Below are 26,956 nucleotides of genomic sequence, written 5' to 3' on the forward strand. Positions count from 1 at the left end.
CTAGGGACTTCTTACCTGGGACTACTTTTGAGGCTATTTAAACGACGCCCGATCAGCAACACACGCTTCGCGTTATTCTGCATTCAGCAGCGTAACGCTCACCGTGCCTGCAAGCCAGCATCCAGTCTTCTGCCACGCCCGCCTCGAATCCGGAGCTCCTAGAAAAATTGGAAAGAAGGAGAAAAGGTTAGATCACGGACATTATTTTAATTCCTTACCTGATTCTGGATCTTGCACGACTCCGAGCCTGAAAGGACATTACTTCAGCACGCGTCGCATCGCCAGCTGCAGCGCCGTGCCATACTCACCAGTCCACAGAATCTTTCGACTCGGCGCTGCCTCCATCATTTTCTTCGGCGAACTCCAAGACCTGGGGGAAAACAAAGGAATAACAAGGTGAGCCGAGAGCCGACAAATACAATCACTTTTACCACCAGGCTTACCTGATTTACCACCGGAGGCACTACCCTTCAATACGCCACATCTTCTTATGCCGCATCTATAAAGGGAGAGAAAACAACAAGTTAAACTCACGCAACTTTTACTGGACAGTGTTGGATAATACAGACTCTTAACTGAACGCCATTAGCAGTCTCCAGACAATATTTAGGATGGACACCTGCTGAACCCTGTAGATGTCGTCATGCGCCGGGGAAGAGCGTGACGCCTGAGGATCGAGTACCTGAATGATAGATAAGACAAAAACGACAAAGAGAAGAAGTATCCGCGCGTGGAATTACATGGCCGAAGCCAAACCCAGGAGTGCTGGTGAATTTGGCCTGTTCCGGTCGACACAGAAAAGGGGACTAGGGTGTGGCGCCGGAGGGCTGAGTCAGGGCAGCGCATGCTCCCTGGGCCGCACCCCTGCACACCTCTAAATTTAAAGGGGAAGAAGGTTTTTTTCTGGTGAAAAAGGTTCCGTCTCCCGTCCCTTGGAAGGGACGCCCTTACAGTATGGAGGAAAGAGGACGGGACGTAAGAGTACAATAAATATAACAAGGTGCCCAGACATGACATGACTGATCAAACAAATGTGAACACTAAAGCAGGGCAAGTCAGAAAAACAAAATCCAAGTAAAATGAATGAAACCCCAACTAATCTAAATCAATCCTGGAAGGTGCATCCTTGAGCCACTACATAGTTGCATGGGAACTTTCAGTGCTCCTTGCGTCATTATTTAAAGAAATCTACAGTGTAGCTGGTTTAACCAAAGTTGAATGTATGCTATTCTCCTGAGCTAAGGATGTTGCTCCTTTAAAGGCACTCCTTTTTTCTACAATCTCCTGAGGATAGTATGGGCACATAGAGAGGGTGTCTCCCTCATTCATCATCTTCCCTTTTTCCATCGCAGCCTTAAGAAACTTTTCTTTAGAGCGTGATCTTGTCAGGAACAAAATAATATGTCATGGTCTGCCACTGTCATACCTACCAACCCTATTGGCAAAATCCAGGTCCATAGCTTCAACCAGTTTATCATCAAAAACTTCTATTGAGTATTTTGAGGACTCTTTCTGTTAATTTCTTTTCCAAATCAGGAATTTCAGGCAAGCCAGCAGGCGCAGGTGAAGGCTCCTGGACATCATTTCCAACTTTAAGTTCTTGGCCTTCAAAGAGGACACCTCCCTCCGTCGATCTTTGTAGGCCCAGAAGCTCACACCAACCTCAGATGCCAGCCCTGTTGTGTCACTTTCCATTTTTGACATTCTTGACTCCAGGTGACCAACTTTACAAGTAAGCTCAGAAAAAGACAGTGGGCTCTATCATGAACTTGGCATCATCCTGGTGGTATTACCGCCATGATACCGTCAACAGAAATAGCGTTACCGCTACTCGGTCCGGCGCAATTTGCGCCGGATCCCGAGTAGTGGTAAGGCTGCAATTCCCCATTTTTTAAAGAGTCCATAGGACTCAATGGTGATTTTCAGCACTATTACCGCTGGTAGTTATAGCACCAGCGGTAATAGTGCTGAAACCGTCCGTAAACAGGCGGAAAGCTGAATTTTTACCTGAAAACTACAAAATTTCGCCCAACTCAAGATTGGGTGACCCTTAAATGTAGCAGTAATAGTGTTACCACTGCATTTAAGGGCAACTGCCCAACTCGTGATGAGGCCCAGTGCCATCTCCACCATTTCAGCAGCTACCTTTAGAAGAAGATTGTAAATGTCCCTAATCCCGGGAGTCTCCTCAGAGTCTGAAAACTGCTTTGGTATCTTGATAATAGGGTTCTCTAAAACATCAATCTTCTTTTTGTTCATTTTTGGGAGCCAAAATATATTGCAGGATCTTCAAATAGGGGGAGCAGGAGCTGTTGGATTAAGCTGCTGCCTGGTTCACTGACATTCCAGAATCCAATTCAGATGCAGATGGAAATCTTGTGTAGATGGAAACAAGAACAGAGGTTGCAGGGTGTGCAGTCATAATGTCGACATCAATAATGTCGACAGTCAAAATGTCGACAAATTAATGTCGAAAAACAATAATGTCGACAAACAAAAATGTCGACATTATTCGATATTTTTTCGACATTAATTTAGTGTATGCATAAATAAATAAATAAATATATATATGATGTGTTGAGTATGAGGGGTGGTTGGGGGGGTGTGGGGGGGGTGGCAGGGGGGTGTTGGGTGAGGGGGGGTTGGGGGGGGACCCCCCATAGTAAATACAATTTTTATTTATTTAATTATTGAATAAATAAATAAATAAATAAATAATTGGTATGTGTTGAGTATGAGGGGTGAAAGGGTGGTTGGGGGGGTGTGGGGGGGCGGCAGGGGGGTGTTGGGTGAGGGGGGGTTGGGGGGGGACCCCCCCATAGTAAATACAATTTTTATTTATTTAATTATTGAATAAATAAATAAATAAATAAATAAATAATTGGTATGTGTTGAGTATGAGGGGTGAAAGGGTGGTTGGGGGGTGTGGGGGGGGGGTGGCAGGGGGGTGTTGGGTGAGGTGTTGATAGTTTTAAGGGTTTATAGTCATAATGTCAACAAAAAAAAATGTCGACATTTTTTTTTCGACATTATGACTTTTTACATTAAAAGTATAGAATGTCGACATTATTATTTTCGACATTATTTTTTCGACATTTTTGTCTGTCGACATTTTTTTGTCGACATTATGACTATAAACCAGGTTGCAGCAATGAACAGAGGGCACACAGACAGAGGCCGCTGAGATGTGCTGTGGCAGCATATACAATAGACACACCAGATCTGGCTGGACAGATAACATACTCAGAGCACATTTTTCGGAGAAACAAAACTCACCAGAAAACACAGCAGCAGTCCCACCTTGTGTGCAAAGATCCAACACTGCCTAAACAACATCAAAGTAAAGGACACTTCTTCGAGAAACTTTGCTCCATTGCAATCTAGGGGAGCAATGCCATTAACAAGCCATCCGCAGAATTAGACATCCCAAAAAAAACAACTGGATTAGGCTGAATTCCACAAAGGAAGACACATGGACTGTGACATCAAAAAGGCAAAAAGGGGAAGGCCACAAAGGGTCATAGCTGAAATGAATGCAATGCCACAGTGAACTGTTGGGAACACAGAACAAGAAAGAAAAGCCCTGTGAGCCCCTCAGAGTCCAGTACTGATAAACCAAAAGCAAGAAGCAATAATGCAGTACATTGCAACCCCAGCCCCATTTTTGGGTCATCCCTGTGGGCCCTCTGCCAAATGGAAATAATGGCTTGACTCATTTCAAGTACATCTAAGAGTGATGGGGATGAGGGGAGGGCAGGGGGTGCAATGTTTCCAGACAATAAAAAAGTGGCCAAGAATATTCAGAAGCCTACCAAGCACCACAGCAAGCGCAAGGAATGGGGGACACACATCAAGCACACCTGGCAAAAAATCCAAGAAAGATTTAGAAAACCTTTGGAAACAAGACAAATGCAGAACTTGAACAATACTAATTTGCTTACCGTAAACAGGGGAAAGGTGACAGTGTAGACAACAAAGCAGCACAAAGGTGACTGTTCACTCCCTGCAATTTAACATGTATGGGGGAAGAGTACCTGGGGACCAACTGGTTATGCACACCACAGATCCCGCCATCCAACAAAGGTTGTTGAGAACAAAGAACCCCACTCTGCAGGAGGCCATTGAAATTGCTGTGTGGAGATGGGTAGCATGTGCACCTGAATAGTCAGGAGAAAGAAAAATTAAATAAGCAACATAGGAATTCCATAAGTGAGCAGCTCTGGCGAAGAGAGCGACTGGTAATAGTCAGCTATGACCCACAACAAGCAGAATCAAACCATCTGTATACAACAGAGACCAAGAACTGCCAGTCCAAAGGAAGGGAAACCTCTACCAAAGCTATAGTGAGGGGCTAAGGTGGGGAAAGCCACAGGAGAATGACTATCCCACCATCAAAAGTAAATGTATCAAGTTCGAGATAAATGGCCATTATTGTACCGGAAATACAGCCTCTGTGAGATGGGGCATCGATGGCAGCACTAACAAGCCCTTTAATATAGAAATGGGAGTCCACCAGGGCTGTGTCTTGGCTCCCAGATTATTCTATTTATTAATGGGGTCATCGAAAAATCGTTATCACTCCAGATGGATGCACTAGCAAAAGATAACATTCTGATACTAATGTTTGCAGATCATGCAGAGCTCCTCTCCCTCATGCTGACTGGGTTACGGGCAGGTCTAGATGCATTTGTAGAATTTTGCAATACAAATGGCCTTTAGGTTAATGTAGCTAAAACAAAATCGTTGGTGTTTCATGGCCATAGAAGGAAGAGGGTAGATCATTATGATTATTTAGGGTTGGGATTCACTGCAAATTAAGCTTAAGTGGCCAAGGCAGGACTCACGCTGGCCAGGTACAGTGGAGCACGGAAGAGATTCACTAATGAGCATGCGGAGGGGCGTGTTCCCATTGAAGGCTATAAGGCTCAGGCAGGCGTTGTTAGGAAAGTTTCCCCATTTATGTGTAATTTTCCCTCCAACTTTTTGCTGCTGTTTAAACACCATAGTCTGTTTTTGCCAGCGAAGCACAGCCTTCAGCTGCACTCCACTGGCCTTTCCCTCACTTTGTTATGGGGAAAATGACATGCCCTTCAGTCAGTACTGGGAGACTTTGTACCTTACAGTACAGTGCGTCTGGGTCTTGCTTTCGTTTCCAAAGGCCCTAGACTTCCTCAAAGGATTTTTTAGGAGAAGTGCAGATATGCCTTGGACAGGGCTGGTGGCAGCTAAGCATTACGCATATTTTTAACCCTTTCTTGCCATGCAAACCACTTTACCGTGTTTGGCATAGGAAGGGTCTTTGTCCTGTCATTTGGCCATCTTGCCTCTTTTCCTTCCCCAGGTCGAGCCAATGTCAGTCCTTATTTGGGCATGCATTCTCCCGCGAAACGGCAAGCTTTCGTGGGCTTCTGCAGGCCTTGTGTCTCTGCTTCCAGGATGTGGGCTGGACTGTCTAGTTCCAATACACATCCTGGGTGCCAGAGAGTCTGTTGTGCTGTGAATGACTGGGACCACCGTGGTCCGTGATTGGTCCACGTCTGGGCCAACCAGTGGGCTGACCAGCTTGCGCAGGACCTTTGCTCTGACACCGCTGCCGTTTCGAGGAGACCCTTTCGTACACTTGGCATTTCCAGGTCTGGAATAAAGAAAGAGCGCCCAAACTGGAGTACACGCGGTTACTGTGTCGCCCAACCGTGGTGACGAACTTCGCAGGTGCCTTGTTGCTGTGCCCCTATGTGCCCTGAAGGCTGCTACTGTGAAACTGGCCTGATCCATCCACAAGGAGCTGAGAAATCGCCACTGTCCCCACCAAGGAATCATCACTGTAACTTTGCAGCTGAAAGCCACACAATTGCCGCATGTGAACCTGCAACCGAAGTGGACTCGACTGCCGAAGTTTGGTCCGGAGTGCGCCAGGGTCGTGAGTACCTGAAACCCTTACCACTGGCCCCTACCGCATCCATACACTTTTACGCACGAGTATTCCCCTGAGGGCCACGCTCCCTGCCACAGATAATCTGTGCTATCGAACCTTTCCCAACACCTGGAACCTGTTCTGCCCTTTTCGGGAGACCCTCCACAAATAGTGGGAACCTGTTCTTCATTGCCTTACCCACCTTCCTGAGCTGCTACAGCACCTGCAAGAGACCTTGTTTTCACCCTTCTGCACTATCGCGTGCACCAGCATTTGAAAGTACATTGAGCGTTAGGCTTCTCTCTTCGCAGGGACTGGACTGCCTCTCAGTTAGGGTTTATTTTATGAAGACTATTTGCACTGCCTGCTTCCTTCCCTTTTAGGTTGTGGACCCATTCTGTGCTTTTACCCCTTTAGGCCACTTGGTATTGTATACATGTGTTATAGTAATGTTGTGTTAGTTTGATGCTTTACTATTGAGCTGGCTACCTTTAGGGAGGCTGTGGTGGATTTGTTAACCCAAAATGGAAGGAAGGCACTGCCTTGGTTTTCTCATATTAGACAAGAATTACATTCTTTGGGGCTGAGCCATTTCTGGTCTGATCCTTTTAGTGTATACGCCCTGGGTCCAAAGCTGTAGTTGGGAAAGCTTATTAGTTAAAGTTGGAACAAAACATCTTGGCAGAGATCGGGAATTCAACTCTGCTGTCAAGATATTGGGCCAACAAACTGGAGTTAGGATATGAAGTGTACTCAGACTATGTTAATCCAAAAGTTGAATGCATGTTATACACAAAATGATGGATAGGTAGGGATCCTTTCCGTTCAAGAGCATACACAATAGATGGAATGTCTGCGATTCTACTGAATGCCCCTTTTGCCCAGGCATTATTGTAAAATGTAGTACATTTCTTACTCCTCTGTCAAAAATATTTAACTTTAAGAAAAATAATCCTTAGGCCATTATTTAGGTCGAGAAATGTAAGAAGTACGCTAGAAACGATAGCCTTATGCTCTTACTCTAGGGATGGACTTGCAATATATTCCACAGCAAAAAATCTACTTCATGCCTGGCGCATCAGACAATTTTGCACACCTAACAAGTCCATGTAAGACAACCTGTAAATAAGGTTCACATTATGTCCAGAATTACGCTTATTCTTATTATTTATTGTTGTGGATAAGGTTTGGTCTATGTATTTTTTGGATTGAAATTCCTAAACTGATTATGTGATATTTCAGAGCATGGAACGTCATTGAGTTATATTGGGAGAATGCATTTCTTAAGGGCTGAATGCGAAAAGATACATTGCGTTCCATGTATCTTACGTTTGGATACACAAATATTTACAAAAGAAATGTTCAGGTAATTTTCGACTCTATTCAGCGTTATTGAATTTATTATTATATAAGATGAATTTCTTTTATTTTCATTAAGATCACGGAGATATGATGTGCATACTATGCTTTTAATATTGATGTATTTGTATACAGACCTGATTTTCTGGTGTATGTACCATGTTACAATAATTGATGTTTGTAAATGTATGTTGCTTTTATGGTATTATAATATCGAAATGAAGCGGAACAAAACGATAAATGGCCATTACGTGTGGATGAGTAAAAAGTATGGGAAACACAGTAGGGTAAAGACTATTCTGGAGTACCCATGAGATTACAAAGACTACCTTCTGACATCACAGGAGGCACGCAGAGATTACCATGGGTCTGACCACAGACAGCATTGTTACAAAAATGCGGTCAGAGTCTGGATCACCAGATACCATGGTGGACGTAGGGACCATCTCAACAACCCTAGGCAATAAAATAGCAACCCTAAAAAAAAAAACGGTTAAACCGACCGGTTATGGAATGTCCACTAATGAGGCTCTTAGCTTTACATAGATCACCCTCAAATTCAAGGAATGTGTGATTGTCTATCGCCTATATAGGCAAGGAAAAGTTCAGACTTAGTGAGCTAGGATGAGTAAACAGCTCTCACCGTTTGACTAAATTCAGGTGCTAAAAGTCCTGCCACCAACTACACAAGATTGGACAAAGGGTGCTACTCTGGAGACTGCAACAATAGATTCCACCTTAGAATTATCCTCCACATATTACCAAATTGAACTAAGAGTAATCGAAACCGCTCAACTCCTTTGTAATACCCCTGGGTTTTCACCACTCTGGCCCAGACATCAGGATATACCAGTACAGAGATGATACAAAGATGTATCTAAAAGTCAGGCGTCCACGATATATCGCTCGCCTTCGCTCATGCCTTGAAACCATTAAAACTTGGATGACAAGTGTGTACTTAAAGCTTAACCTCATCAAGATCAAGTTCGTACTCCTGGGGCACCCCTCCAAGCAAGGACCCAATCAACGTTGGCAATACTCACCGCCAACTCAGCAAAATCTTTAGGCTTCATTGTGGATAGCAATCTATCCTTCCACCAACGCAAAGGTTTGAATGCCTGGTATCAGATTTCTTTATTATGCAAGAGCAAGCCCTTCCTCCAGCCCCAGGACCTCTGAACTGGGATGCAGGCCCTAGTAATCTTGCATATTGTCTGGGATAGCACCCTCCTCGCAGGGCTCCTGGCTGCTTACATGGTGCCCCCTTAGAGAGACTCAGCGCACCACGGCTCACCTTGTTATAAGCTCTAGGAGATTTGACCACAAAACCTCCATCTTGCGCAAATTACACTAGCTTCCATCACGGCTAGGATCAGGTTCAAAACACTGTGCATCACCACCACCAGTACACAGGCTTAACCGACAGCCAAATTAACAACATCAGGGGTTACACAGTCATCTCACAATAAGGCCATCTCCAGACTGCAAACTAGACTGGTGTGCAAGGAGAAAACTAGAAAAGAGCTTTCCTCAAGTCCACTGGAACTTCATCCCGATGGCAAGCCGGACTGCTCCAAATCTTCTTTAGGAAAGAACTGAAGACCTGGCAATTCCAACAACAACTTGACGTAACCTAGATTTCAGCTATCTTGTGCACTCCCCCATCCCGACATTGAACTGTGATAATAATCACTAATGTTAAGTTGAGCAGCTCTATCGCAACAAAACTCTTGAAATTCAGCCGATATGGGAAGTCATGACCAGCTTAATTTGGCACACTCCCGTTGATGTACCCCATAATGCTATGTCCCCCATAATGACATTTTGTATGTCATTGTGAATCCCTTCTCTTATAACATGTATATGCTCATGGGCTTTGCAACAGGAATGCGCCGAGTAAAGCTGGTCATGACTTCCTACATGGGCTGAATTTCAAGGGTTTTGATAGACCATCGTTTTTTTTACGAGCCACTGACCATTTGACGTAACTAAGTGGCCACAGCCCCTATACATGTCTTTCAGGCCCACTAGCCAGGGCCTTTGGCTGTGCCACTGTATATTCTGAAACACTACCAAGCTACTAGCCATGGCCTTCGGCTGTGTTCACTGTACCTGCTCCCCCAATAGGTTTCTTTTGGACCCACTGGGTGGCCACAGCCTTTTGCCGTAGCCACTACACATGTCTTTCAGCCCCACTAGCCAGGGCGTTTGGCCCTGGCCAGTGAGCATGGGCAAAGGCCGTGCTCACTGTATATTTTGAAACACTACCGGGCCACCAGCCATGGCCTTCGGCTGTGGCCACTGTACATGTCCCCCCCACTTTTTTTTGGTATTAATCCAAGTCTTTTTAACTCTTTTTTTTAAAAAAAAACATTTTTCCCATAACAACGGTTATATTGGTAATGTACTACAAATAACTGTGGTTATCTGTAGGGCTCGCAGATAACCGTGGTTATCAGTAAAAAGCGTACCAAAATCATATGGTCTTCCCTGCTCTCCCAGGCCCTCACCAAGTGCCCCCCTCCTCTTGGCATGCTCCTCCCTGTGCGAGGTGACAAACTTTTTGTTTGCAAAATTGCAGCCAAATCTGTCATGTGAGTCAAAAGTTATAAGCAATTCATATTTTGTGTTTTCTATGTATCACGATAGTCAACCATAGTGCGGCAACCCCACCGCACTATAATAATAATAATGGTGATGGTGATGGTGATAAGCCCTGCGGCTTGACCTTGGCTGCAGCTGTGTTTCAAAGATTATGCAGGAACTGTACGAGGGCTGTGTGGTGTATTCTTTATCCAAGATTACATACTTGTACGGGGAGTATTAAGACAGAACATGATGTACGGCTAATAGATGTATTCAATATCTTAAGGGCAAAAAGTCTTAATCTCAAGTTCAACAAAGTGCAAGTTCAGAGTGAAAGAGGTAACCAACCGAGGGAACACCATTTGTAACTCAGAAATCAAGCCTAATAAGTGACTTGTGGATAACATGTTGAAAGTACCCCATTGGAAGATGAACAATTGAGGTAGTTTTTCGGGCTGGTGAAATAATATGCAAAATTTGAGGAAAATGTCTGTTTGCAAAATGGGCCACATGCGATTACTCTCGAAGAACCAATTTCACTGGGTCAGCAGAATGCTAAAGAGAGTTTGAAGTGCCCAAAAAGGCGACAAGCAACGCAGCCACACTGTGCATGTTTGACATAAATGTACGACTATGGTGCATGCCAGTGTGCGGGACATGGGGTGTCCCCTTACTCAGTTTTACAGGGGGGCAGACGTTACCCAACCATTTGCATCCAGGACGCACGTAGGCATAGAGAAGAGCTATTCCACTGTGGAGCAAGAGGCATTGGGAGTTTCTGGTGTCAGTGCCACTTCAAGACCCAGATATGGGGGTGCCAGTCACCATCAAAACAGACCACAAGCACCTTAGGTACATGATCAGCACAAAGGACATTTCTAGCACGTAACAGTGCATTTGAAGATGGATTCTGGACATCATGGGGTACAACATCAACATAATACACGTACTGGGTCAGAGAAACGTGATCACAGATTTCCCTTACAGAATGCCCAGGGAGACGGAAGAGATGGCAGAGGTTGGACTAGAGAACGGCGAGGAAAATGAAGAATACGTGGTAGCCTTGGTGGTATCCAGGCATTGCATCTAATACATAGTATGGAATGCAAAAGCATCGAAAATAAATGCATCGAAAAAATGAATTTTTTTGTAGGTAATTTTTTTTTACTATAATGAGTTTTAAGGGGTAGAAAAAACAGGGGTTGGGGGGGAGGTCCCCCCATTAAAATAAAATATGCATTTTTTTCGATGCATTTCACTAGGAACCAGCCTTGGTGAGTCCTGCCATTCCGAGTGAAGAATGGCTGAAGCACATAGTCAGTAGGACAATGAGGATATCCTCATTCAGAAATGTCTCAAGGAGAACTAGAGAATCAACAAACCAGAAGTAGCAGAATTCAGGACAATAGCTGATGAGCTATCTGAAGGACCATAGGGTGTCATGTGCAGGGAAAGGGTGGCACCCTGTGTCACCTTAAGAGGAAAAGTGATGGAATGGGCCCACGATTGGCACTATGGTCATGACCTCAGCAAGTGATGCATGAGAGAAAGATACTGGATGCCTGGCATTAATATAGATGTTATGTTATCAGTATTTCTAATGTGCACGGTCGCCCAAGGGCATCATGGCGCGAGGATAGCAAAGGGAGGGACTAATGAGTAGCAGCAGCCTAAAAGAGACAAGTTTTCAGAAGACGACGAAACTGAAGGTGATTCTCCAATGCGTCTAAGGGCGACAGGCAATTCCTTCCACAGTTTAGCCGCTGCGACTGAAAAAGCCTGGCCACCTATCCTAGAAAAGTGGAACTTCGGAACCGTCACTTTAAGAGCATTACTGGAGCGAAGAATATGGCCCGGGACATAGATTAAGAATTTTTCACAGAGGTAGTCAGCCTTCTGCCCATAGACTGCTCTGTGTACCAGACAGAGGGCTTTGAAATCAATCCTCTTAATCACAAGGAGCCAATGAAGAGCGCAGAGTACTGGGGTAGTATGGGCACGGTAGGGGGTAGATGTAGCCACCCTAGCCGCAAGATTCTGAAGGAGCTGCAGCTTACGAACCAGCCCCATAGGTTGAGCCAGAAACAAGGCATTACAATAGCCAATATGACTAAGTACAGCAGAAGCTACCACCAGCGGACGCAGGTGGACAGGGAGAAAAGGTAAGATCCCTCGAAGCATGTAAACAAGAAGATGTACCCTTCCTAGTGTACGAAGCTCAAGGCTATAATACTTTATTGGTACAGGAGTATACTCCTGTCCATAGATTAGTGTATAGGTTGGTCTGTTAAGTGGTAGATCCAAACCTGAGGAAAAAGGTATATTAACCTCTCACTGAGCTAAGACAAACCAGAGGGTAGCAAACAAGGGTTTTATTTGCTAATCGTACAGGTAAATATTCAGTACATAAAGCTTAAAAGAAGGTGTTGAAAAATGCAACATAGATGAACAAAAGGTAAAGACAACATATAATACCAACAATAAATACTCCGAAAAAGGGAGAGAAGTGCAGTATTTACAACAAAGTGAACAAAAAATGCTGTATTAAGAATATACAGATCAATCTTGAGCAAAGGTTTTTATCTTTCGTTTTTTGCATAACAGTGTACCAATTCATGTGAACACACAGGTCCTTTGTGAATAAATCCCAAGGTAAAAAAAGTGAAAGGCGAGGGAGGCTATACCATCGCCCACTTGTCATAAGGTTATCCTTGTTAAAGGAAAGTCTCTTAGTCAGGTATTGCTTTACAACAGTATGTGTTTCCAGGGTCCTATGGAGAATAAGATATCTTGATAGCCAACGTGGCAGAGACTGAGTGAACAGAGTCTGATTCAGGCGGGAACAAATGCATGTGGCTGTTCCCGGATTGACACGTTTCGGCGGAAGTGCATTAAGGTAGCGTCCGCCTTCTTCAGGGCTCCGTAGGGGCGACCCTGCCGGTGCTGAAATCCCAACGTCTCGGTCTTCAATCACCAAAGGGCAAAAGGGCTGGGCAAAGAAAGTACTCAATTGGGTCCTACTGGAAGTTGGGCAGGCCCAGGGCAGTAGTCGTAGTGTTGAGCGTTTAGCATTGTTCTGCAAGAACGCAAGTGAAAGTTCACTGGATGGTTAAAGAGCTGGGATGGGTGCGCAGAAAATCTTCATCAGCATCAGGTGAGATATCTGCAAACAGTCCTAGGTGGATCCCGAACTATGTAATGAACCTCATTGAGTAGCCCGGAGAACAACAGCAAACAAGGCCTTTTTCCCTGGCCTTTTCCTTTTGGCCGGCTTCCTTTCCCTCGAAGCACCCGTAGAAGAAAATGGGCAATTTTGTAAACAGCGCTCACTTGAGCCGACATGAACAGTGAAGCAGACAGATATACTCCAAGATTTTTTTACCAAGAAAACAGGGGTCGGAACAACCCCCAAAGCAGAGGGCCATAGAGAGGCAGCCCAGAGAGCAGTGTCAGTCGAAGACCCCACCACCAGGACCTCCGTCTTGTCCCTGTTGAGCTTCAGGCAGTTTCTGCCCATCCACTCCCCCACAGCTGCCAGGCAGTCACACAGCCATCCTGACACCTCAGAATGGTCCAGATCTAAACGGTGGAGACAAAGATGTGGAGACAATGGTCTGAAATTCATGCACTGCGAGCGAGTTGAGCAAAAAGGCCATGTCAATCAGACCCCAGCCACTACACCCTGTAGAGCTACTGGTGAAAGCCTGGGAATAAGTCACAATGGGCCCATTTCAGTCTCTAGGGCACAACAAACTCCACATCATTGTCATGATGGACATGTCCAAGTGGGTGAGTGAAGGGTGGAAAAGCATTTCAGGTAGGCACCACACCAGCCCCTCATGGACAGTGTTGACAGAGAGGGTATCCTTGGTGAAACAATTATGGACAACAGGGTCCTATTTGTGTCCCACAAGATGCGTACCTTCCCAGATGTCTACAACGTGCTGTGCAGAAAGACAACCCTAAATCACCTGGTGGCAAAAGGGGCGGTGAGGTGCATGAACCGTTTGATCAAGAGGAGCACCCAATTGGCTCTGGTACGCTCACTTGAATATGAGAAGGTACTCCAAGAGGCATTCTGAGCTTACAGGCTGACATCGCACTACAGTAACAACTCTTACACTGATTAGGGGCAGAATGCAGGATGAATCCACCATGGGTCGACAAAGATAACGAGGCACTGACTTGAAACAGAGTTGAAAGAATCAAGCGCAACCAGTTGAAGTACAACGCCTACCACAACACCAATTATAGAGCCATGGAACTGGCCGTTTGTCCAGGAGACTAAGTCAGAGTGAGGGAGCCGTGTCTGATACAGAAGGGCTTGTGAAAATACTGAGCACACACCAAAGTTGTTAGAAGAGGAAAAAGCAGTGTGTGGGTCATCCATGGACAATGCTGGCACAGTGGCAGTGTTGTGAAGGTTCATTTCAACCTAAGCTTCTCCAAAGGCCGCCTCTACTATGCTAACCCAATCAGGTGGCCAATGAAGTTGACACTGAAAAAGGACATTGTATATTCTGGGTTTTTACATTTCTTGGTTTGTTTTACCCGTGCATGGTACATTTATCCTTTGCCCCACCTGCTTGCCGTATCCTTGCGCAGGTGCATGCTACTGCACCTGTCCCACCTACTCTGGCCCTCCCTTCCTGGTTTCTCACCCTCGTGTACTTCCCACTTTTCTATGCGGTATGGAGGGGAGGTGTTGCAGCATAGTCACCCCTTGAACAGCTGTGCTTATGTAATGGGATGACCTAGAATCATTCCACAAGTTCATTCCATTGCAGAGAGAGCAACTTCAAGGCCGAGATGGTTGTTGGCTGTGACGTGGTGCCACTATAACAAACCTACTTGCACTCTCGATAAATTTGTTTCAACTACCCATAACAATGTGTTCCTGTTCCTTCTCAGTGAAGGGTACTGTTCATGAACCTAGATGCCTAATCCTTCCCCTTTTCTTCTTTATCGGATTGTACTCCCTTCTGGGCTGATAGTAATTATTGAATATTTTGACATGGTTAATTTTGTGTATTCGCGAATGAGATTGTATTTCGTATGCCCATTTAACAAGTGTTTTAAAACATCAAAAGTCATGTTGTTGAAGCAAGTTTGAGGCTACAAGCATAACTCCTTGATTGATAATAGCAACCAATCTATGTTTACTATCAAATCTGTTCTACAAATATTCCGTTAACTACACAAACTCACAGTGAGGTAAATGACAAAATCAATACCTGATCTAAAATCATTCAGTGGAAGAAGTGTTTCAATGTTCTGATTGCAGGTTCTCAGTTCTGATTCCAGTGCATCCATATCAGAGTTACAACTCAGACCACTATCGTCCGTGTCACTTAAATGGGTAGCACAATCTTTTGAGTCAATGCTGATGAACATCTAGCAAGATAAAAAGAAATTATGCAATTATATCACTAAAAGGTTTGTCCAAAAATAATTTTCAAGACCAAATTTTGTCTTTGATTTTTAATAAATAGCTTCTTTTTAATTCTTTTGTTTTATTAAATCAAATGTTATTGGCATTTTGGTTATAACAACACATAACAGCAGTTATGCATTTCCTATTAACCCCAACATTGAAATAACCCTCCCCCTCCCCACCTCCCATGCTATGGCTATTGTAACTTGCCTCCATCAAAAGTCAGACAGTTGGTACCACCTTTTCAATGAATCAGGGTGAACGGTGGATGAACCTCTCCCCTGATCCCCACCTTAGGTCACAAACCCCTCAATGTCACTCCCCAACAGGCAGACCCCCCTTCTCCAACCCACCCCCATCCGATTCCTCAACCCTGCCGGTCTAACCGTCCATATTGCTCAAAGAATGGGAGCCATATGGCCTCAATGTTAGACCTGGACTCGGCCATAAGGTAGGTTAGCTATTCCATGTCGTATATATGATATGATAGGTTATTTATAACGTGCTTAATAGATGTTTCTAAGTGCGGACCTGGGGATCAAACCTGTGTTGCTCTGTGTCGTCTTGCTTCCAAGGCGAGCACGTTGCCCCAGAGCTATCGTCCCAAGACATATAGCACGGATCTTGGAGATCCACTCCTTCTCCACTGGCATTCCAATGACCAACAAAATGTAAAACATATGGCTCTGTTCCGCTGCAGACTCCTCCTCTGTGCCCACGCCAAAGAGAATGGGCCATGGAGAGAGGTCCCTCTGAATCCCATCAACCCCCTTTATCCAGGACAGTACCTCCCTCCAGTATGCCTGCACCCTGGAACAACTCCACCACATGTGAATGTATTCCCCCTTTTACACAGTGACATTTCCAACAATGCAGGTCGTATCCCTCGCTCATCCGGGCTTTCAGGGCCGCGTCCCTATATTGAAGTTATGTAGTGGAGCGGTGAGCCCGCCTGCACATCTGAGCCCACAATGTTTCCTCAATAACTCTTCCCATTTGACTCTTGAAGGGGGAGGGGCGGGGGTCCCTCTGGATTGCAGGACAAGCAGCTTGTATAGTCCAGCTACCAGTCCTCTGGACCCCTTCTGTGCAATAAGGAACCTTTCAAAACATCGTCAACTCCCTCCTGAAATTCCCCCCCCCCATCTTTCTTCGGACGGGGTCCCCTGCTAAACCCAGCCTCATACCAAGATTGAAATGCCAGTGGTTCCTCGATCCCATCCCATAGTGGTGGTGACCAAATGCAACTCAAAGGCGATGGTCATGCAGTGAGCCACCTATTATACCTTCCCTCTCTCCAGACGGACCACAGGACCTCCAGGATTGGATGGCAGAGCACTCTGTTTGGGATGCCGGCTCTGAGAAGACATAACCACTCGTCCAACGTGACCGGGGCCAATACCTCATTGTCCATTGCCACCCAATGTTTCCCGGATCCTGGGTTGAAATGGTCCACCAACGCTCTGAGCTGGGTCAAATAGGTTGCCAAATCCATGAGTCCCACTCTCTGCTCCTCCTTTGGTCGAGTTAATTTCCCATAGGAGATCCTGTATTTCGCCTCCGCCCAGAGGAAGTGCAACATGGCTCGCTTCACCTCAGACAAAATAGACACGGGTACGAGTACCGGCAGCATTTGAAACAGAACCAGGAATTTGTGGAGAACAACCATCTTTATAGAATTCAGCCGCGCCATCCAAGACAGTCCCAACCCCGCCCACCTCTCCATGTCTAGCTTCACAGCTGACCATGGGGGGAGGAAATTGCTGGAGAAGAGATCCCCAGGGTGCCGCATCACCTGAACCCCCAGATAGCGGAACGTTTCCCTCTGCACCTTGAATGGAAGCCCGGCCACATATTCCCTTTCTCCATGTGACAGCCCACGTCTAAAACACCACTGATTTCCCCAGGTTGACTTTAAAGCCTAACAACTTCCCATAGTGCTCTAAACTATCCAACACACGCAGAACCGACTGAGATGGCCTGGTGATATAGAGTAAAGCATCATTTGCAAAAAGGCCTATTTTACAGTGCACCCCACCCACCGTGACACCTTGGGGTCTCCCCATTATCTCTGACTGACGCCGCCCATGGCTCCATCACTAACACATAGATCAGCGGGGAAAGAGGACATCCCTAGTGCATACCCCGCTGCAGTGGGAAGGACCCTGACTCAGTCCCATTAACCACAACCCTAGCAGTGGGTTCCGAGTACAGGGCCGATATCCAACCCATCCACCTTGGGCCCATTCCTAGAGACTTAAAAACCTCCCCCATGAAGGCCCAACTCACCCGGTCGAACGCCTTCTCAGCGTGTAGAGATAGCAAGAGCAACCCCTCCTCCCGCACTGCCTGTGCACTCATGACGTGGAGATTTTTTCACATGCTGTCCGCTCCCTGCCAGTTTAACACAAAACCCACCTGTCCGGGTGGATCAGTCGGGGGAGGAATCTTTCCAAATGCGTCGTCATGATTCTAGTAAATATCTTGGCGTCCACATGAAAGAGAGAGATTGGCATATATGAGGCACAGTCTGCTAGGTGCTTCCCTGGTTTTGGCATGACAGCTTTTAGGGCCTGAAGAAATGTCAGTGATATCGTGCCCCGTCCCACTATTAAATAAAACAGCTTGGCCAAAGGTCTATTATGACCCTTTTGTCTTCCCTCTGAGCCTAGGACAGTCCTTATTATTTCCTGCACCTTGTGCTCCAAGACAGCCGGGGTTTCACCCTCCACCTCCAGCAGCTCGAAGATGCTAAGATTGTTCCTTCTCTCGTGAATTTCAATATCATCCACCTTGAGGCGCAACTCCTTCTCACGTTGTTCCATTTCCACGAAGTACACCACCATCTGTGTTTCCAACAGCCCAGTGGAACAGCCTCAACCCCATCCATTCTGTCCTCGAGGGTGGTCACCTTAGCCAATAGATCCGCCAGTTTTGCCTACATGTCCGTCTTCATACCCCTAATCTCCTCCAGGATGGTCAGTATGTCTGTCTTTATGGAGCCCAGTTCAGCCGGGGCTTGAGGTGCACCACCGGCCTCCGCCATGATACCTTTGTTGTGGAACTGAAATTTTGCCAGGGCTTCCTTCCAGCTCATAGGATTTACACCCCCCGCCCTGCCTGTCCCCCTCCTATGATCCTGAGGAGTCTCGGCTATGGCCACAGGTACCTTTCCCGGTGCTGGACCCCTATATGGGGCCAAACCATCCCAGGACACTCCCACTCCCCAAGGCAGCACTCCAAGCTAGTCGGGGAGGGGTGGTGGCGCTAATGTCTCTGGGATTGAGCTGCGGAGTGTAGGCGCTTTGGCCTGCGTCTCCCACTGCTAACATTCCTACCCCTGCTGCTATCTTGTCTCCAGATTGGGTTTTTGTGCACCCTCAGATGAGCAGCAGTGGGTTGTGCACCTCTCAGGCGATTTTAGTTCAATTAGGGGGGACTCCTACTCTCCCTTCTACAGCAGCATCTCTAGCCTTTTCTCTCCCCTGCGATTAGGGGTTGGCTATGGTCAGGGAGTCCACTCGTCAACTTCCAGGATCCACTATCCCCTTCCTCGGTTCAGCTGCCTGTAGCTGCTTAGACCTGACCCGGCTAAGAAGCGCCTAACACTCCCATCAGGCTATAGTGTGTTGCGGGGCACTGTGTTCGCCTCCTCATGGGCCCTAGACCCTGTCCCACAACAGCTCATATGAGGCGGTGTCCTCAGGATCTCCTCTCGGAACGGTATGTGGGGGGCGCTGTTGGGCAGGGTTGATCCCCGCCGACTTCTCTCTCCACCTCACTGTCCAACCATGAAGTGCAGTTCGACCGGGGCCTCGCAGGGTGCTGACCTCCTCTCTGTTGCACTTCGCCAGCACTCAGGCCATGTGTCAACAACCCCCTTGAGGGCACAGGGTCCCCACTGCCTCCTCACCTGCAGAGCATTCCCAGGTGGTCCGGTCATCGATTCGTTGTCCTCGGCAGTCTCCACCGCAAGCGGTGTCGGGTCTCCACTCCCTACATACCGCCACTCCGAGGCACTGTAGGGGCTGCTTCTCCCTCACTCCATCAAAATAGGGGTGGGAGTGTCCTCTGCACCCATGGCCCGGGTCTGAGCGGTCAAACCCTCTGGTCCAGCGCCACTGATGTCTGCAAGTGCAAGGCAGGCGGGAGCCGCTCTGAGACATGGCGATTCATGTCCGGAGCACTGGGGCAGCGCCAAGCCTTCTCTCTCAATCACCGTGGGGGGCTGCAACTTTGGGAACTCAGATTTCAGCTCCTGGGGCGGTTAAAGGACTGCAAATCACCATAACTCCTTAATAATACATGGCTAGGGATGAAGCTCAGCGTTCAGGCAGCCATCTTGCCTGCACCCCCTGGTGGTCTCCAATACCTTCTTTTTAACATAAATTCACAGTACAATATAAAAAAATGTAATATATAAATATGAATTACTTGCCTGTCATTTTAATTCCCTTAATTTGGTAACCCAGTTCACTTCCACCCTTTACTAATCTTCTTAGTGGTATTCACCTTTAAAACAAGGACTGGCAATAGCTTTCGGTTTTGCACAGAAAATTATTTTTGGTGTTACCAGATATTGCCATCATACACTCCGATAATCACATCATGTAATAAGTATTGTCATCAAATGCCCACTGTGACAGACATAAGTGAAGGGCTAGAAAATGGGCTGAGCGAAACCGTGTGGGCCAGAGAATACAGAGAGAACATCCTGATGTCAAGAACCCATAAACGAAACGTCATTCTGGGCGGTTGCAGGCATGGTCACAACCTTTCGGTCATCTCGGCTGGCCACTCTCCCCCACTCAGCATGCATTCCGCGTCCACAATGCATCTTGGCCTATATCCGCTGGCATGCACCTGGGTGGCTCAGTGTCCAAATCCTTGTGTGATGGTGGCAGTGCCGGTCCTCCTACACTACAATACCTGGCAGGCCCTTTGGCAAGTGACATGCATGGCAGTAACATTTTTGTGTTTTTCTACACTGTCAGTCTGGCTCCCATGTGGCTTAAGTGGGTGGCCACTTATGTTTGCAATTTGAATTTGCATTATGACCGGACTCCACAATTTAGCTTGTCTTAGTGTGGTGCCTTGTGTTCGTGATCTTGGTCTCTATTCTTGCTACCTATTCTTTGGTTGACCCTGGCCTGCTTACAAGTTGCTATTGGATCTCCCTTTACAGTAAAAATGTTGGTGTCACACGGGGTTCAACCTCCTACCTCCGGATTTATTTGGTGTTCCCATCACTCCTGCTTCCCATTTAATTTCCTGGTTTTCCTTCCCTACTGTACAGACCACTCTCAGCATTTGTCTGCAGTCAGGTTCATGGTGTTGGACACTCTACAACTCAAAATGTGACATCAGGCCCACTAACAACCACCCTCTGTTAGGGAGAATTCTCTCTTTAGGTTGAATTTCCTAACCTAGTGAGTCCCCCAGCAGCTTTGCTGGATTTCTGGAGTTTGTTTTTTTCTCCTGCCAAGAGTGAGACTCTTTTTCTCCCACTCTTGGACATGATTTATGGTGTTCCTTTGACTGTTAATGTGTTTTATGGGCTATGGGGTCCTTTACTCCATAGGGTCTCATGTGTTTTTACTATGTGTGTTACACAGCACCCTCCGTGCAGTAACACAGGGGTGTCATAGTGACACCCCACCATAGACTCCATACCCTGGGACTGACTACTGTCTCCAAGGGCATGTAAAGTCACCATTGGCTTTACTAGTCCCAAATTATTAACAGAAACCGGTACAAACCATCATATTGTGGACGTACTGGTCGGGGCAATTCGATTGCCCCGTGGTCTGTTAGTCGAGGGGGCACGTCTCCGTCCACCGTGATCGAGTTTTGGCTGGTGGCAGTGGATACTACTTTTTATATTCGACCGCGAATATATCCCTATGGGATTTTCCCATTGTTCGAGGCTACCAACTTTAATTATTTAATTCTCATAGCCTCGAACATACCGGCGGTTTATTTATTCAAGATTAATTCGCCGGTTGGTATTTTTTGCCAGGACTCGATTCTAAAATGGCGTTTGTGTTCTCTTCTGTGACTCCAACCCAAGTCGAGCCCTTTGTTCCACTTTTTGGCGGGCTTCTCCACAGAAGCCTCCAAAAGTGGTGCCACTCTATCTGGGTACCACAGGGGTTGTGGGAGGGGGTTTAGGCACCCTGGACTGAGTTACCTTGGTAACTCAAGTCGCACTCTTGTGTGATTGGCCCAAGTGGTGATCCGGCCAGCTCACCACTTAGCATGTTTGATTGACAGCTAGGCTGAGTGAATGGGGTGTGCTGCATAAAAGCAGGGCTTTGGGGACTGGAACTTCAGAAGTCGCCACAGGACCTGAGAATCCGACGAGGGAGAAGCTGAGCCGACCTACCACGACGACACCACCAGTGGAGCCCTGCGGAACCGACTCACCACTTCCCGACGACAGAGAAGATCTCCCGGCTGGAGAGGCTTCTTCCCCTGACTGGTGGGCACAACCAGTTTACCTTCTTCTCTTCGCACCCCAGACTGGCTTGTGGTCGAATTGCCCGTGCCAAGCACCCCGGCAACCGGATAGCCCCTTACCACTGGACCGCGAACTAAAGGACCGCTCCTTTTACCTGAGAACTCCGCGGCTGGTTTCTTCCCTGGCAGTGCAACGGACTCCTGTCTTCCTCCCCGACGAGATCCTCTCTTCCCCCGGACGAAGCACTGATTTGCATCTGCTGCCAGGAACAATTGCCCCCGCTGGAGTCTTCTCACCACTTTAAGGTACCGTGTCCGCCAGGCCTCCCTTTCTAAAGATTGCTACCAGGTAATAATAACCCCTTAACCCCTTAATCTTCTGGACTGGGCTGGCCGCCTTGACCTCCTAACTGGTCCCTTTCTTTGGTCCAACTCTTTTTGAACCTTTTCAAGACTTTTTGTGCACTGCAACTGTGTGACCTTGGACACCATTCGTTTGATCCTCAAAGTGGATCCGGCCTACTGACTCTAAACTCACAGTGTTACTTCCTCTCTTGTTGTGTTCTGGAAAAAGTGTTGGGATCTGTTTCGATTTATTCTCTGCTTTTCTCTCCCTTTTTAAACGAATTATTAGAGTGCCATCTACGTTAAGCGCTCACAGCTGTCTGAAAATAAGTGGGGCTTTACTTAAGACATGTCTAATATTCGTCTAAGGGAGTGTATATCTTTTAGTGACCGTGTTTTTGAATTGCTTACTATTAGTGCCTGTGTGTTTTTCTAGATGTGGTTCTAAATAAATAATTATATCTCTTTTACACCAAGCCCTGGTCAGTGTTTACTTGTTCTACTGTGTTCCTTTGACCTATTGTGAATACTCTGTATGCTGCCTAACTCTTCTTGAGGGAAGTCTGACTGCTCAGCCACAGCTACCAAGTGAATCTGTGTGGTACAGACTGCTACCAAGTGGGTTTACTGCCAAACACCTGTAGTCTTAAATCTTTTGCAGTGGTCCCAGAGGGAACTGCACAGGTTTCTGTCTAACACCCTCTTTTAGGTTTGAATTCTTGGATCTATTCGTTGTGAGGGCTCTTTATTCAGGTATCACTGGGTCATTTGTGGGTGAGGAGGATCAGCAGGGGTTAGCCATTTTTTTCTCTCCCAATCTTTTGAGAGCATTTAAAGATTTACAACCACAGACTTAACAGTAATCTGTACAGAAGGTTGCAAAATTTACCAACATCTTAAGTGAACCCCCTTTCCCTTAGCTGCTGCAATTTGCAAGTGTCGTGTCCCTTTATGCTTCAGAGTCTGAACTTTTTCTTTGTTTAACTCTTTTTATTTGCATTTTCATATTCAAATTGTAACATCCATCAACGTTCATTTGCACAATGTGGGTTATTACTGTCACCCCCTCCCACCTTCTCCCCTATCTTCCCTCCCTCCCACATCTCTGTTGCATCCCTGTTGCTCCACGCTGGCCCCAGTCCTCAAGTTCTCATTTCTCTCTCTAGCGCACACTGTCCTCCATTTTCCCCTGTATTTTCAAATTTTCCCCGGCATCCCACTATTTCGATATACTATCTTCTCCATGCAGCGACAGTGTTCCATCCCAGCTTCCCAGTTGGTTACAGGTGGCATGTCACAAGAACCCCACCTAATCGGCAGGTCTCTTTTTACCACTATTGCTGCTATTGATATTAGTCTGCTCTCCCCCTAGATCTTTCATAGTCTCTGCTGACATGTAGGAGTAGCATCTTGTGGTCCTTGGGTACAAGTCTACCAACCTCCCTTGACAGGTTCCAAATGACCCTTTCCCATAAGTCTGAAATAAGTCTGCATTGCCACAGCAGGTGGTAAAAGGTCCCTGCAGCCTCGCCACATTTGAGTCACGTGTTCGTCTCCGCTCTACCCATTCTGTGAAGTCGGTCCCTCGAATAGTATATCCTGTGCAAAATGTTGTACTGGATGAACCTCATCCACAAGAACATGTTGACCTCTCCAGCCGCCAGCATCACCTCCACCCAATCGTCATTTTCTAGGGTGCCCAGATCGCTCTCCCACCTCTCTTTCAACTGCGTTAGTGGGGGTGTGGAAAAATTATTGATGGCCTGGCACAGTATTGTTATGCCCATCTTCAGTGAACACATTTACCTCAAGGGGGCTATCTGTGCGGGAGATCGGCATCCCCTTCAAACTATGTTGCCATCATGTGTGCTAGAGGTGTATATGCTTCTCTCTGTCCCAGGCTATATTTGTCTCTCAGACCTTGGAAGGACATTAGAGCATTTTGCTCTAGTACATCCCCCACTTTTGATATCCCTGCACAAGCCCATCATTTCTGTTCACCCAATTTACTCATCTCTTCCAGGCCTGGGTTATCCCACAATGGTTGGAACCGTGTAACCCCCCCCCCCTATCCCATTGCTCGTCACTTCCTCTCGTATGTGCACTAATGTTTGCCTGACGGGGGGAGATGCCTCCCTCTCGGGCACCAGTACACCGCTTGCAATGGATCCGTTCCCTCCAGGGCATCTACTTCTAGTCTTGTGTCTGGAGGTCTCCCTTCCCCAAATAAACATTCATTGGTGACCACCATGTGGGCCGCCCAACAATATTTTCTGATATCCAGCAGGTCCACCCCACTCTCCCGCACCGACCTGGTCAGTGTGCTCAGTGCTATACGCAGGTTTTCGTTCCCCCATATCACCCCTCTAATCAGGGCATTCATCACACCGAACTGCCTATTCGGGATCTTCACGGGGGTGTTCTGTTGCACATACAACAGTCTGGGAAGTGCCAGCATCTTTAGCAAGTTGACTCTGTCCAGTAGCGTTACCGGTAGTGTTGCCCAATGGTTTGCATCTTCCCATAACCTATTGACTGCTGGGTCTAGGTTACTCTCCATGAATGTATCCATGTCTCGGTGCACCTGCATCCCCAAGTACTTGAACCTCTCCACCTCCACACGGAGGGGGCAGCCCTGTGGTATACTCTCCTTCCCTCCCGTGACTGGCATTATTACTGATTTCCCCCAATTAACCTTGAGACCGCAATACCACAAAATCTCGTAGGACCTCTATAGTTCTTGGGTATGATTTCGCCGGTTCCCCTAGATATACCAGTAGGTGATCTGCAAGATTTTGTCAGCCCCTCCCGCCCCCCCCAACCTCCCGGCCACCTAAAGCCCTGGATTGATTGGTCTGCCCTAAGGGTTTGCGCCAGAGGCTCTATTGCCTTGAGAAACAGTAGGGGGGAAAGGGGCAGCCCTGACGGGTCCCCCTCTGTTGCTGACCTGGCGGTACCTGTGGCCGTTGACCCTTACCCTAGCAATGGGTTGTGAGAAGAGCAGTCAGACCTACCTTGTAAATTGGGGTCCCAGCCCCATCTTTGCCATCACTGCCAAGAGGAAGGCCAACCCGAGCAAGTCAAAGGACTTCTGAGTCCAGAGTCATCAACATATGTGGACCGTCCAGGGAACCAGAGAGAGCCAGAGCATTCTGGATCCTCCGTAAATTCATCCAGGTGGCCCTTCCTGGAATTAAGCCACACTGGTCTGGGTGTATTCATAAAATCTTGGCCTCCACATTTCGGAGCAAAATTGGTCAGTATGAGAGGGAAATGCACAGGTCCTTCCCTTTCTCCAGAATTCGGCCAGGAGCCCACTGGGCGCTGGTGACTTCCCGGCTTGCAATCCCTGCACCGCCCCCATCAGCTCCTCTTTGGTTATCTCTGTCTCTATCCCCAGACATTCAGGCTCAGCAACTCTATTCTGTCCATGTATCTGTCAGCGGGGGAGGGCCCAGGGACCACTGCGTATAGGTTTCGATAATAATCCGCAAATGCTTGGCCTATGTCCTCTCCTTCCGTGTACACACCCCTTCTCCACCTGTTATGGCCCTAACCCATCTTGCCCCCTCCCCTCTATAGTCAAGCCAGCATACACCCCCCCCCCTCCTTTAACTTACAGGTCATACTCCCTTGCTCTCTAGGCCCAAAAGGACTGTCAGGCTTCAACCAACACCACCTCCTTGTAGCCCCTTCTGCCCTAGCCAGTGCCCGCTTGGTGTCACCCGACGGTGCCTCCGTATAACGTTTCTACGATTCCTCCACCTCTCCGTCTTTTTCCCACAGGGTGGCTCGTCTCCCACGCTCGTGTGCTCCTATCTTGGATTGTGCTACTCCCCCTTATCACTGTTTTGTAGGCTTCCCACAGCGTGCGGCTGTTGTCTACGTTCCTGTATTCAAATTAAAAGATTCCTCCGATCTTTCCAAGGTAGCTTCCCCAATCTTAACGTTCCCCAGGTGGTATACATTCAGCTTCCGTTCCCCTCTCCCAACCTTCGGTCTTCCACTTGGATGTAGAGTGGGGCATGGTCTGACAGCCCCCTGAGCAAATAGCGTGCCTCGGTCACCCTACCCATGGACGTGCAAGATAGCAACACATAGTCAAGTCTGGACTGGTTATCGTAGGCCCCGGAATAGAAAGAGAAATGTGGCTGGTTGGGTTGGAGGTCCCTCCATGCATCTCGCAGCCCCGTCGCCGCCAAGAAGGTTGCCAGTTTGGTGCCCCCCTCTGCGGCCCCATCCAAAGGGACCCTCTATCCAGACCCCTATCTACCACATCACTAAAGTCGCCCCCTACGATTGTCAGATCAGCACTGTGTGTTGCTAGCACTGTCTGTATCTCTACCAGAAGGTCGGCCTGCCGAGGCGGTGGTGCGTAAACGCTATTAGGACTGTCTCACCCCATAGGTCCACTAATATTCCCACATATCGACGCCCACCGTCCCTTATTAACCTGCCGGCCTGCAACAGTATTGTTTTCTGGACCAGGACTGACATCCCCCGGAACACTGTATGGTATCCTGCGTGCTCCGGTATCCGGTCATATTTTCGAAACACCATTATGTCGAAAACATTTTGCCAAATATATTTTTTTCGAATATATTTTTTTTAATTTTGTTTTTTCTTTGTTTGGTAAGTAAAAAAAGTGTTAAAAAAACAGGGGTTGGAATTGGAGGCAATTTACACATCGGGTGACATTAACCCTAAATGAAACTTTTATTTTTTGCATTGTGTTAACAAAGTATAATGATTATATGTTGTAATTGACTATGCTTCTATCAAAAATAAAAATGGTTTAAAAAAAAAACGGGTTGGGGGTGAACTCCCCCCATTTTAAACATAAAATACAAATAATAAAC

The 26,956-nt window shown here is 47.0% G+C and overlaps 1 protein-coding gene across 1 annotated transcript in view; it reads right to left on the minus strand.

Annotated features, from left to right (window-relative positions):
* RNF17 (ring finger protein 17) overlaps positions 1 to 26,956 on the minus strand; it is a 3,777,565-nt gene that overhangs the window by 173,512 nt on the left and 3,577,097 nt on the right. Inside the window, exon 37 of the mRNA XM_069639339.1 lies at positions 15,094 to 15,253. Within this exon, the coding sequence (XP_069495440.1) occupies positions 15,094 to 15,253 (160 nt within the window). The remainder of the gene's footprint in view (positions 1 to 15,093; positions 15,254 to 26,956) is intronic.

The sequence above is a fragment of the Ambystoma mexicanum genome, chromosome 7q (assembly GCF_040938575.1).
Source record: "Ambystoma mexicanum isolate Mex_15411 chromosome 7q, UKY_AmexF1_1, whole genome shotgun sequence".
Taxonomy (NCBI): domain Eukaryota; kingdom Metazoa; phylum Chordata; class Amphibia; order Caudata; family Ambystomatidae; genus Ambystoma; species Ambystoma mexicanum.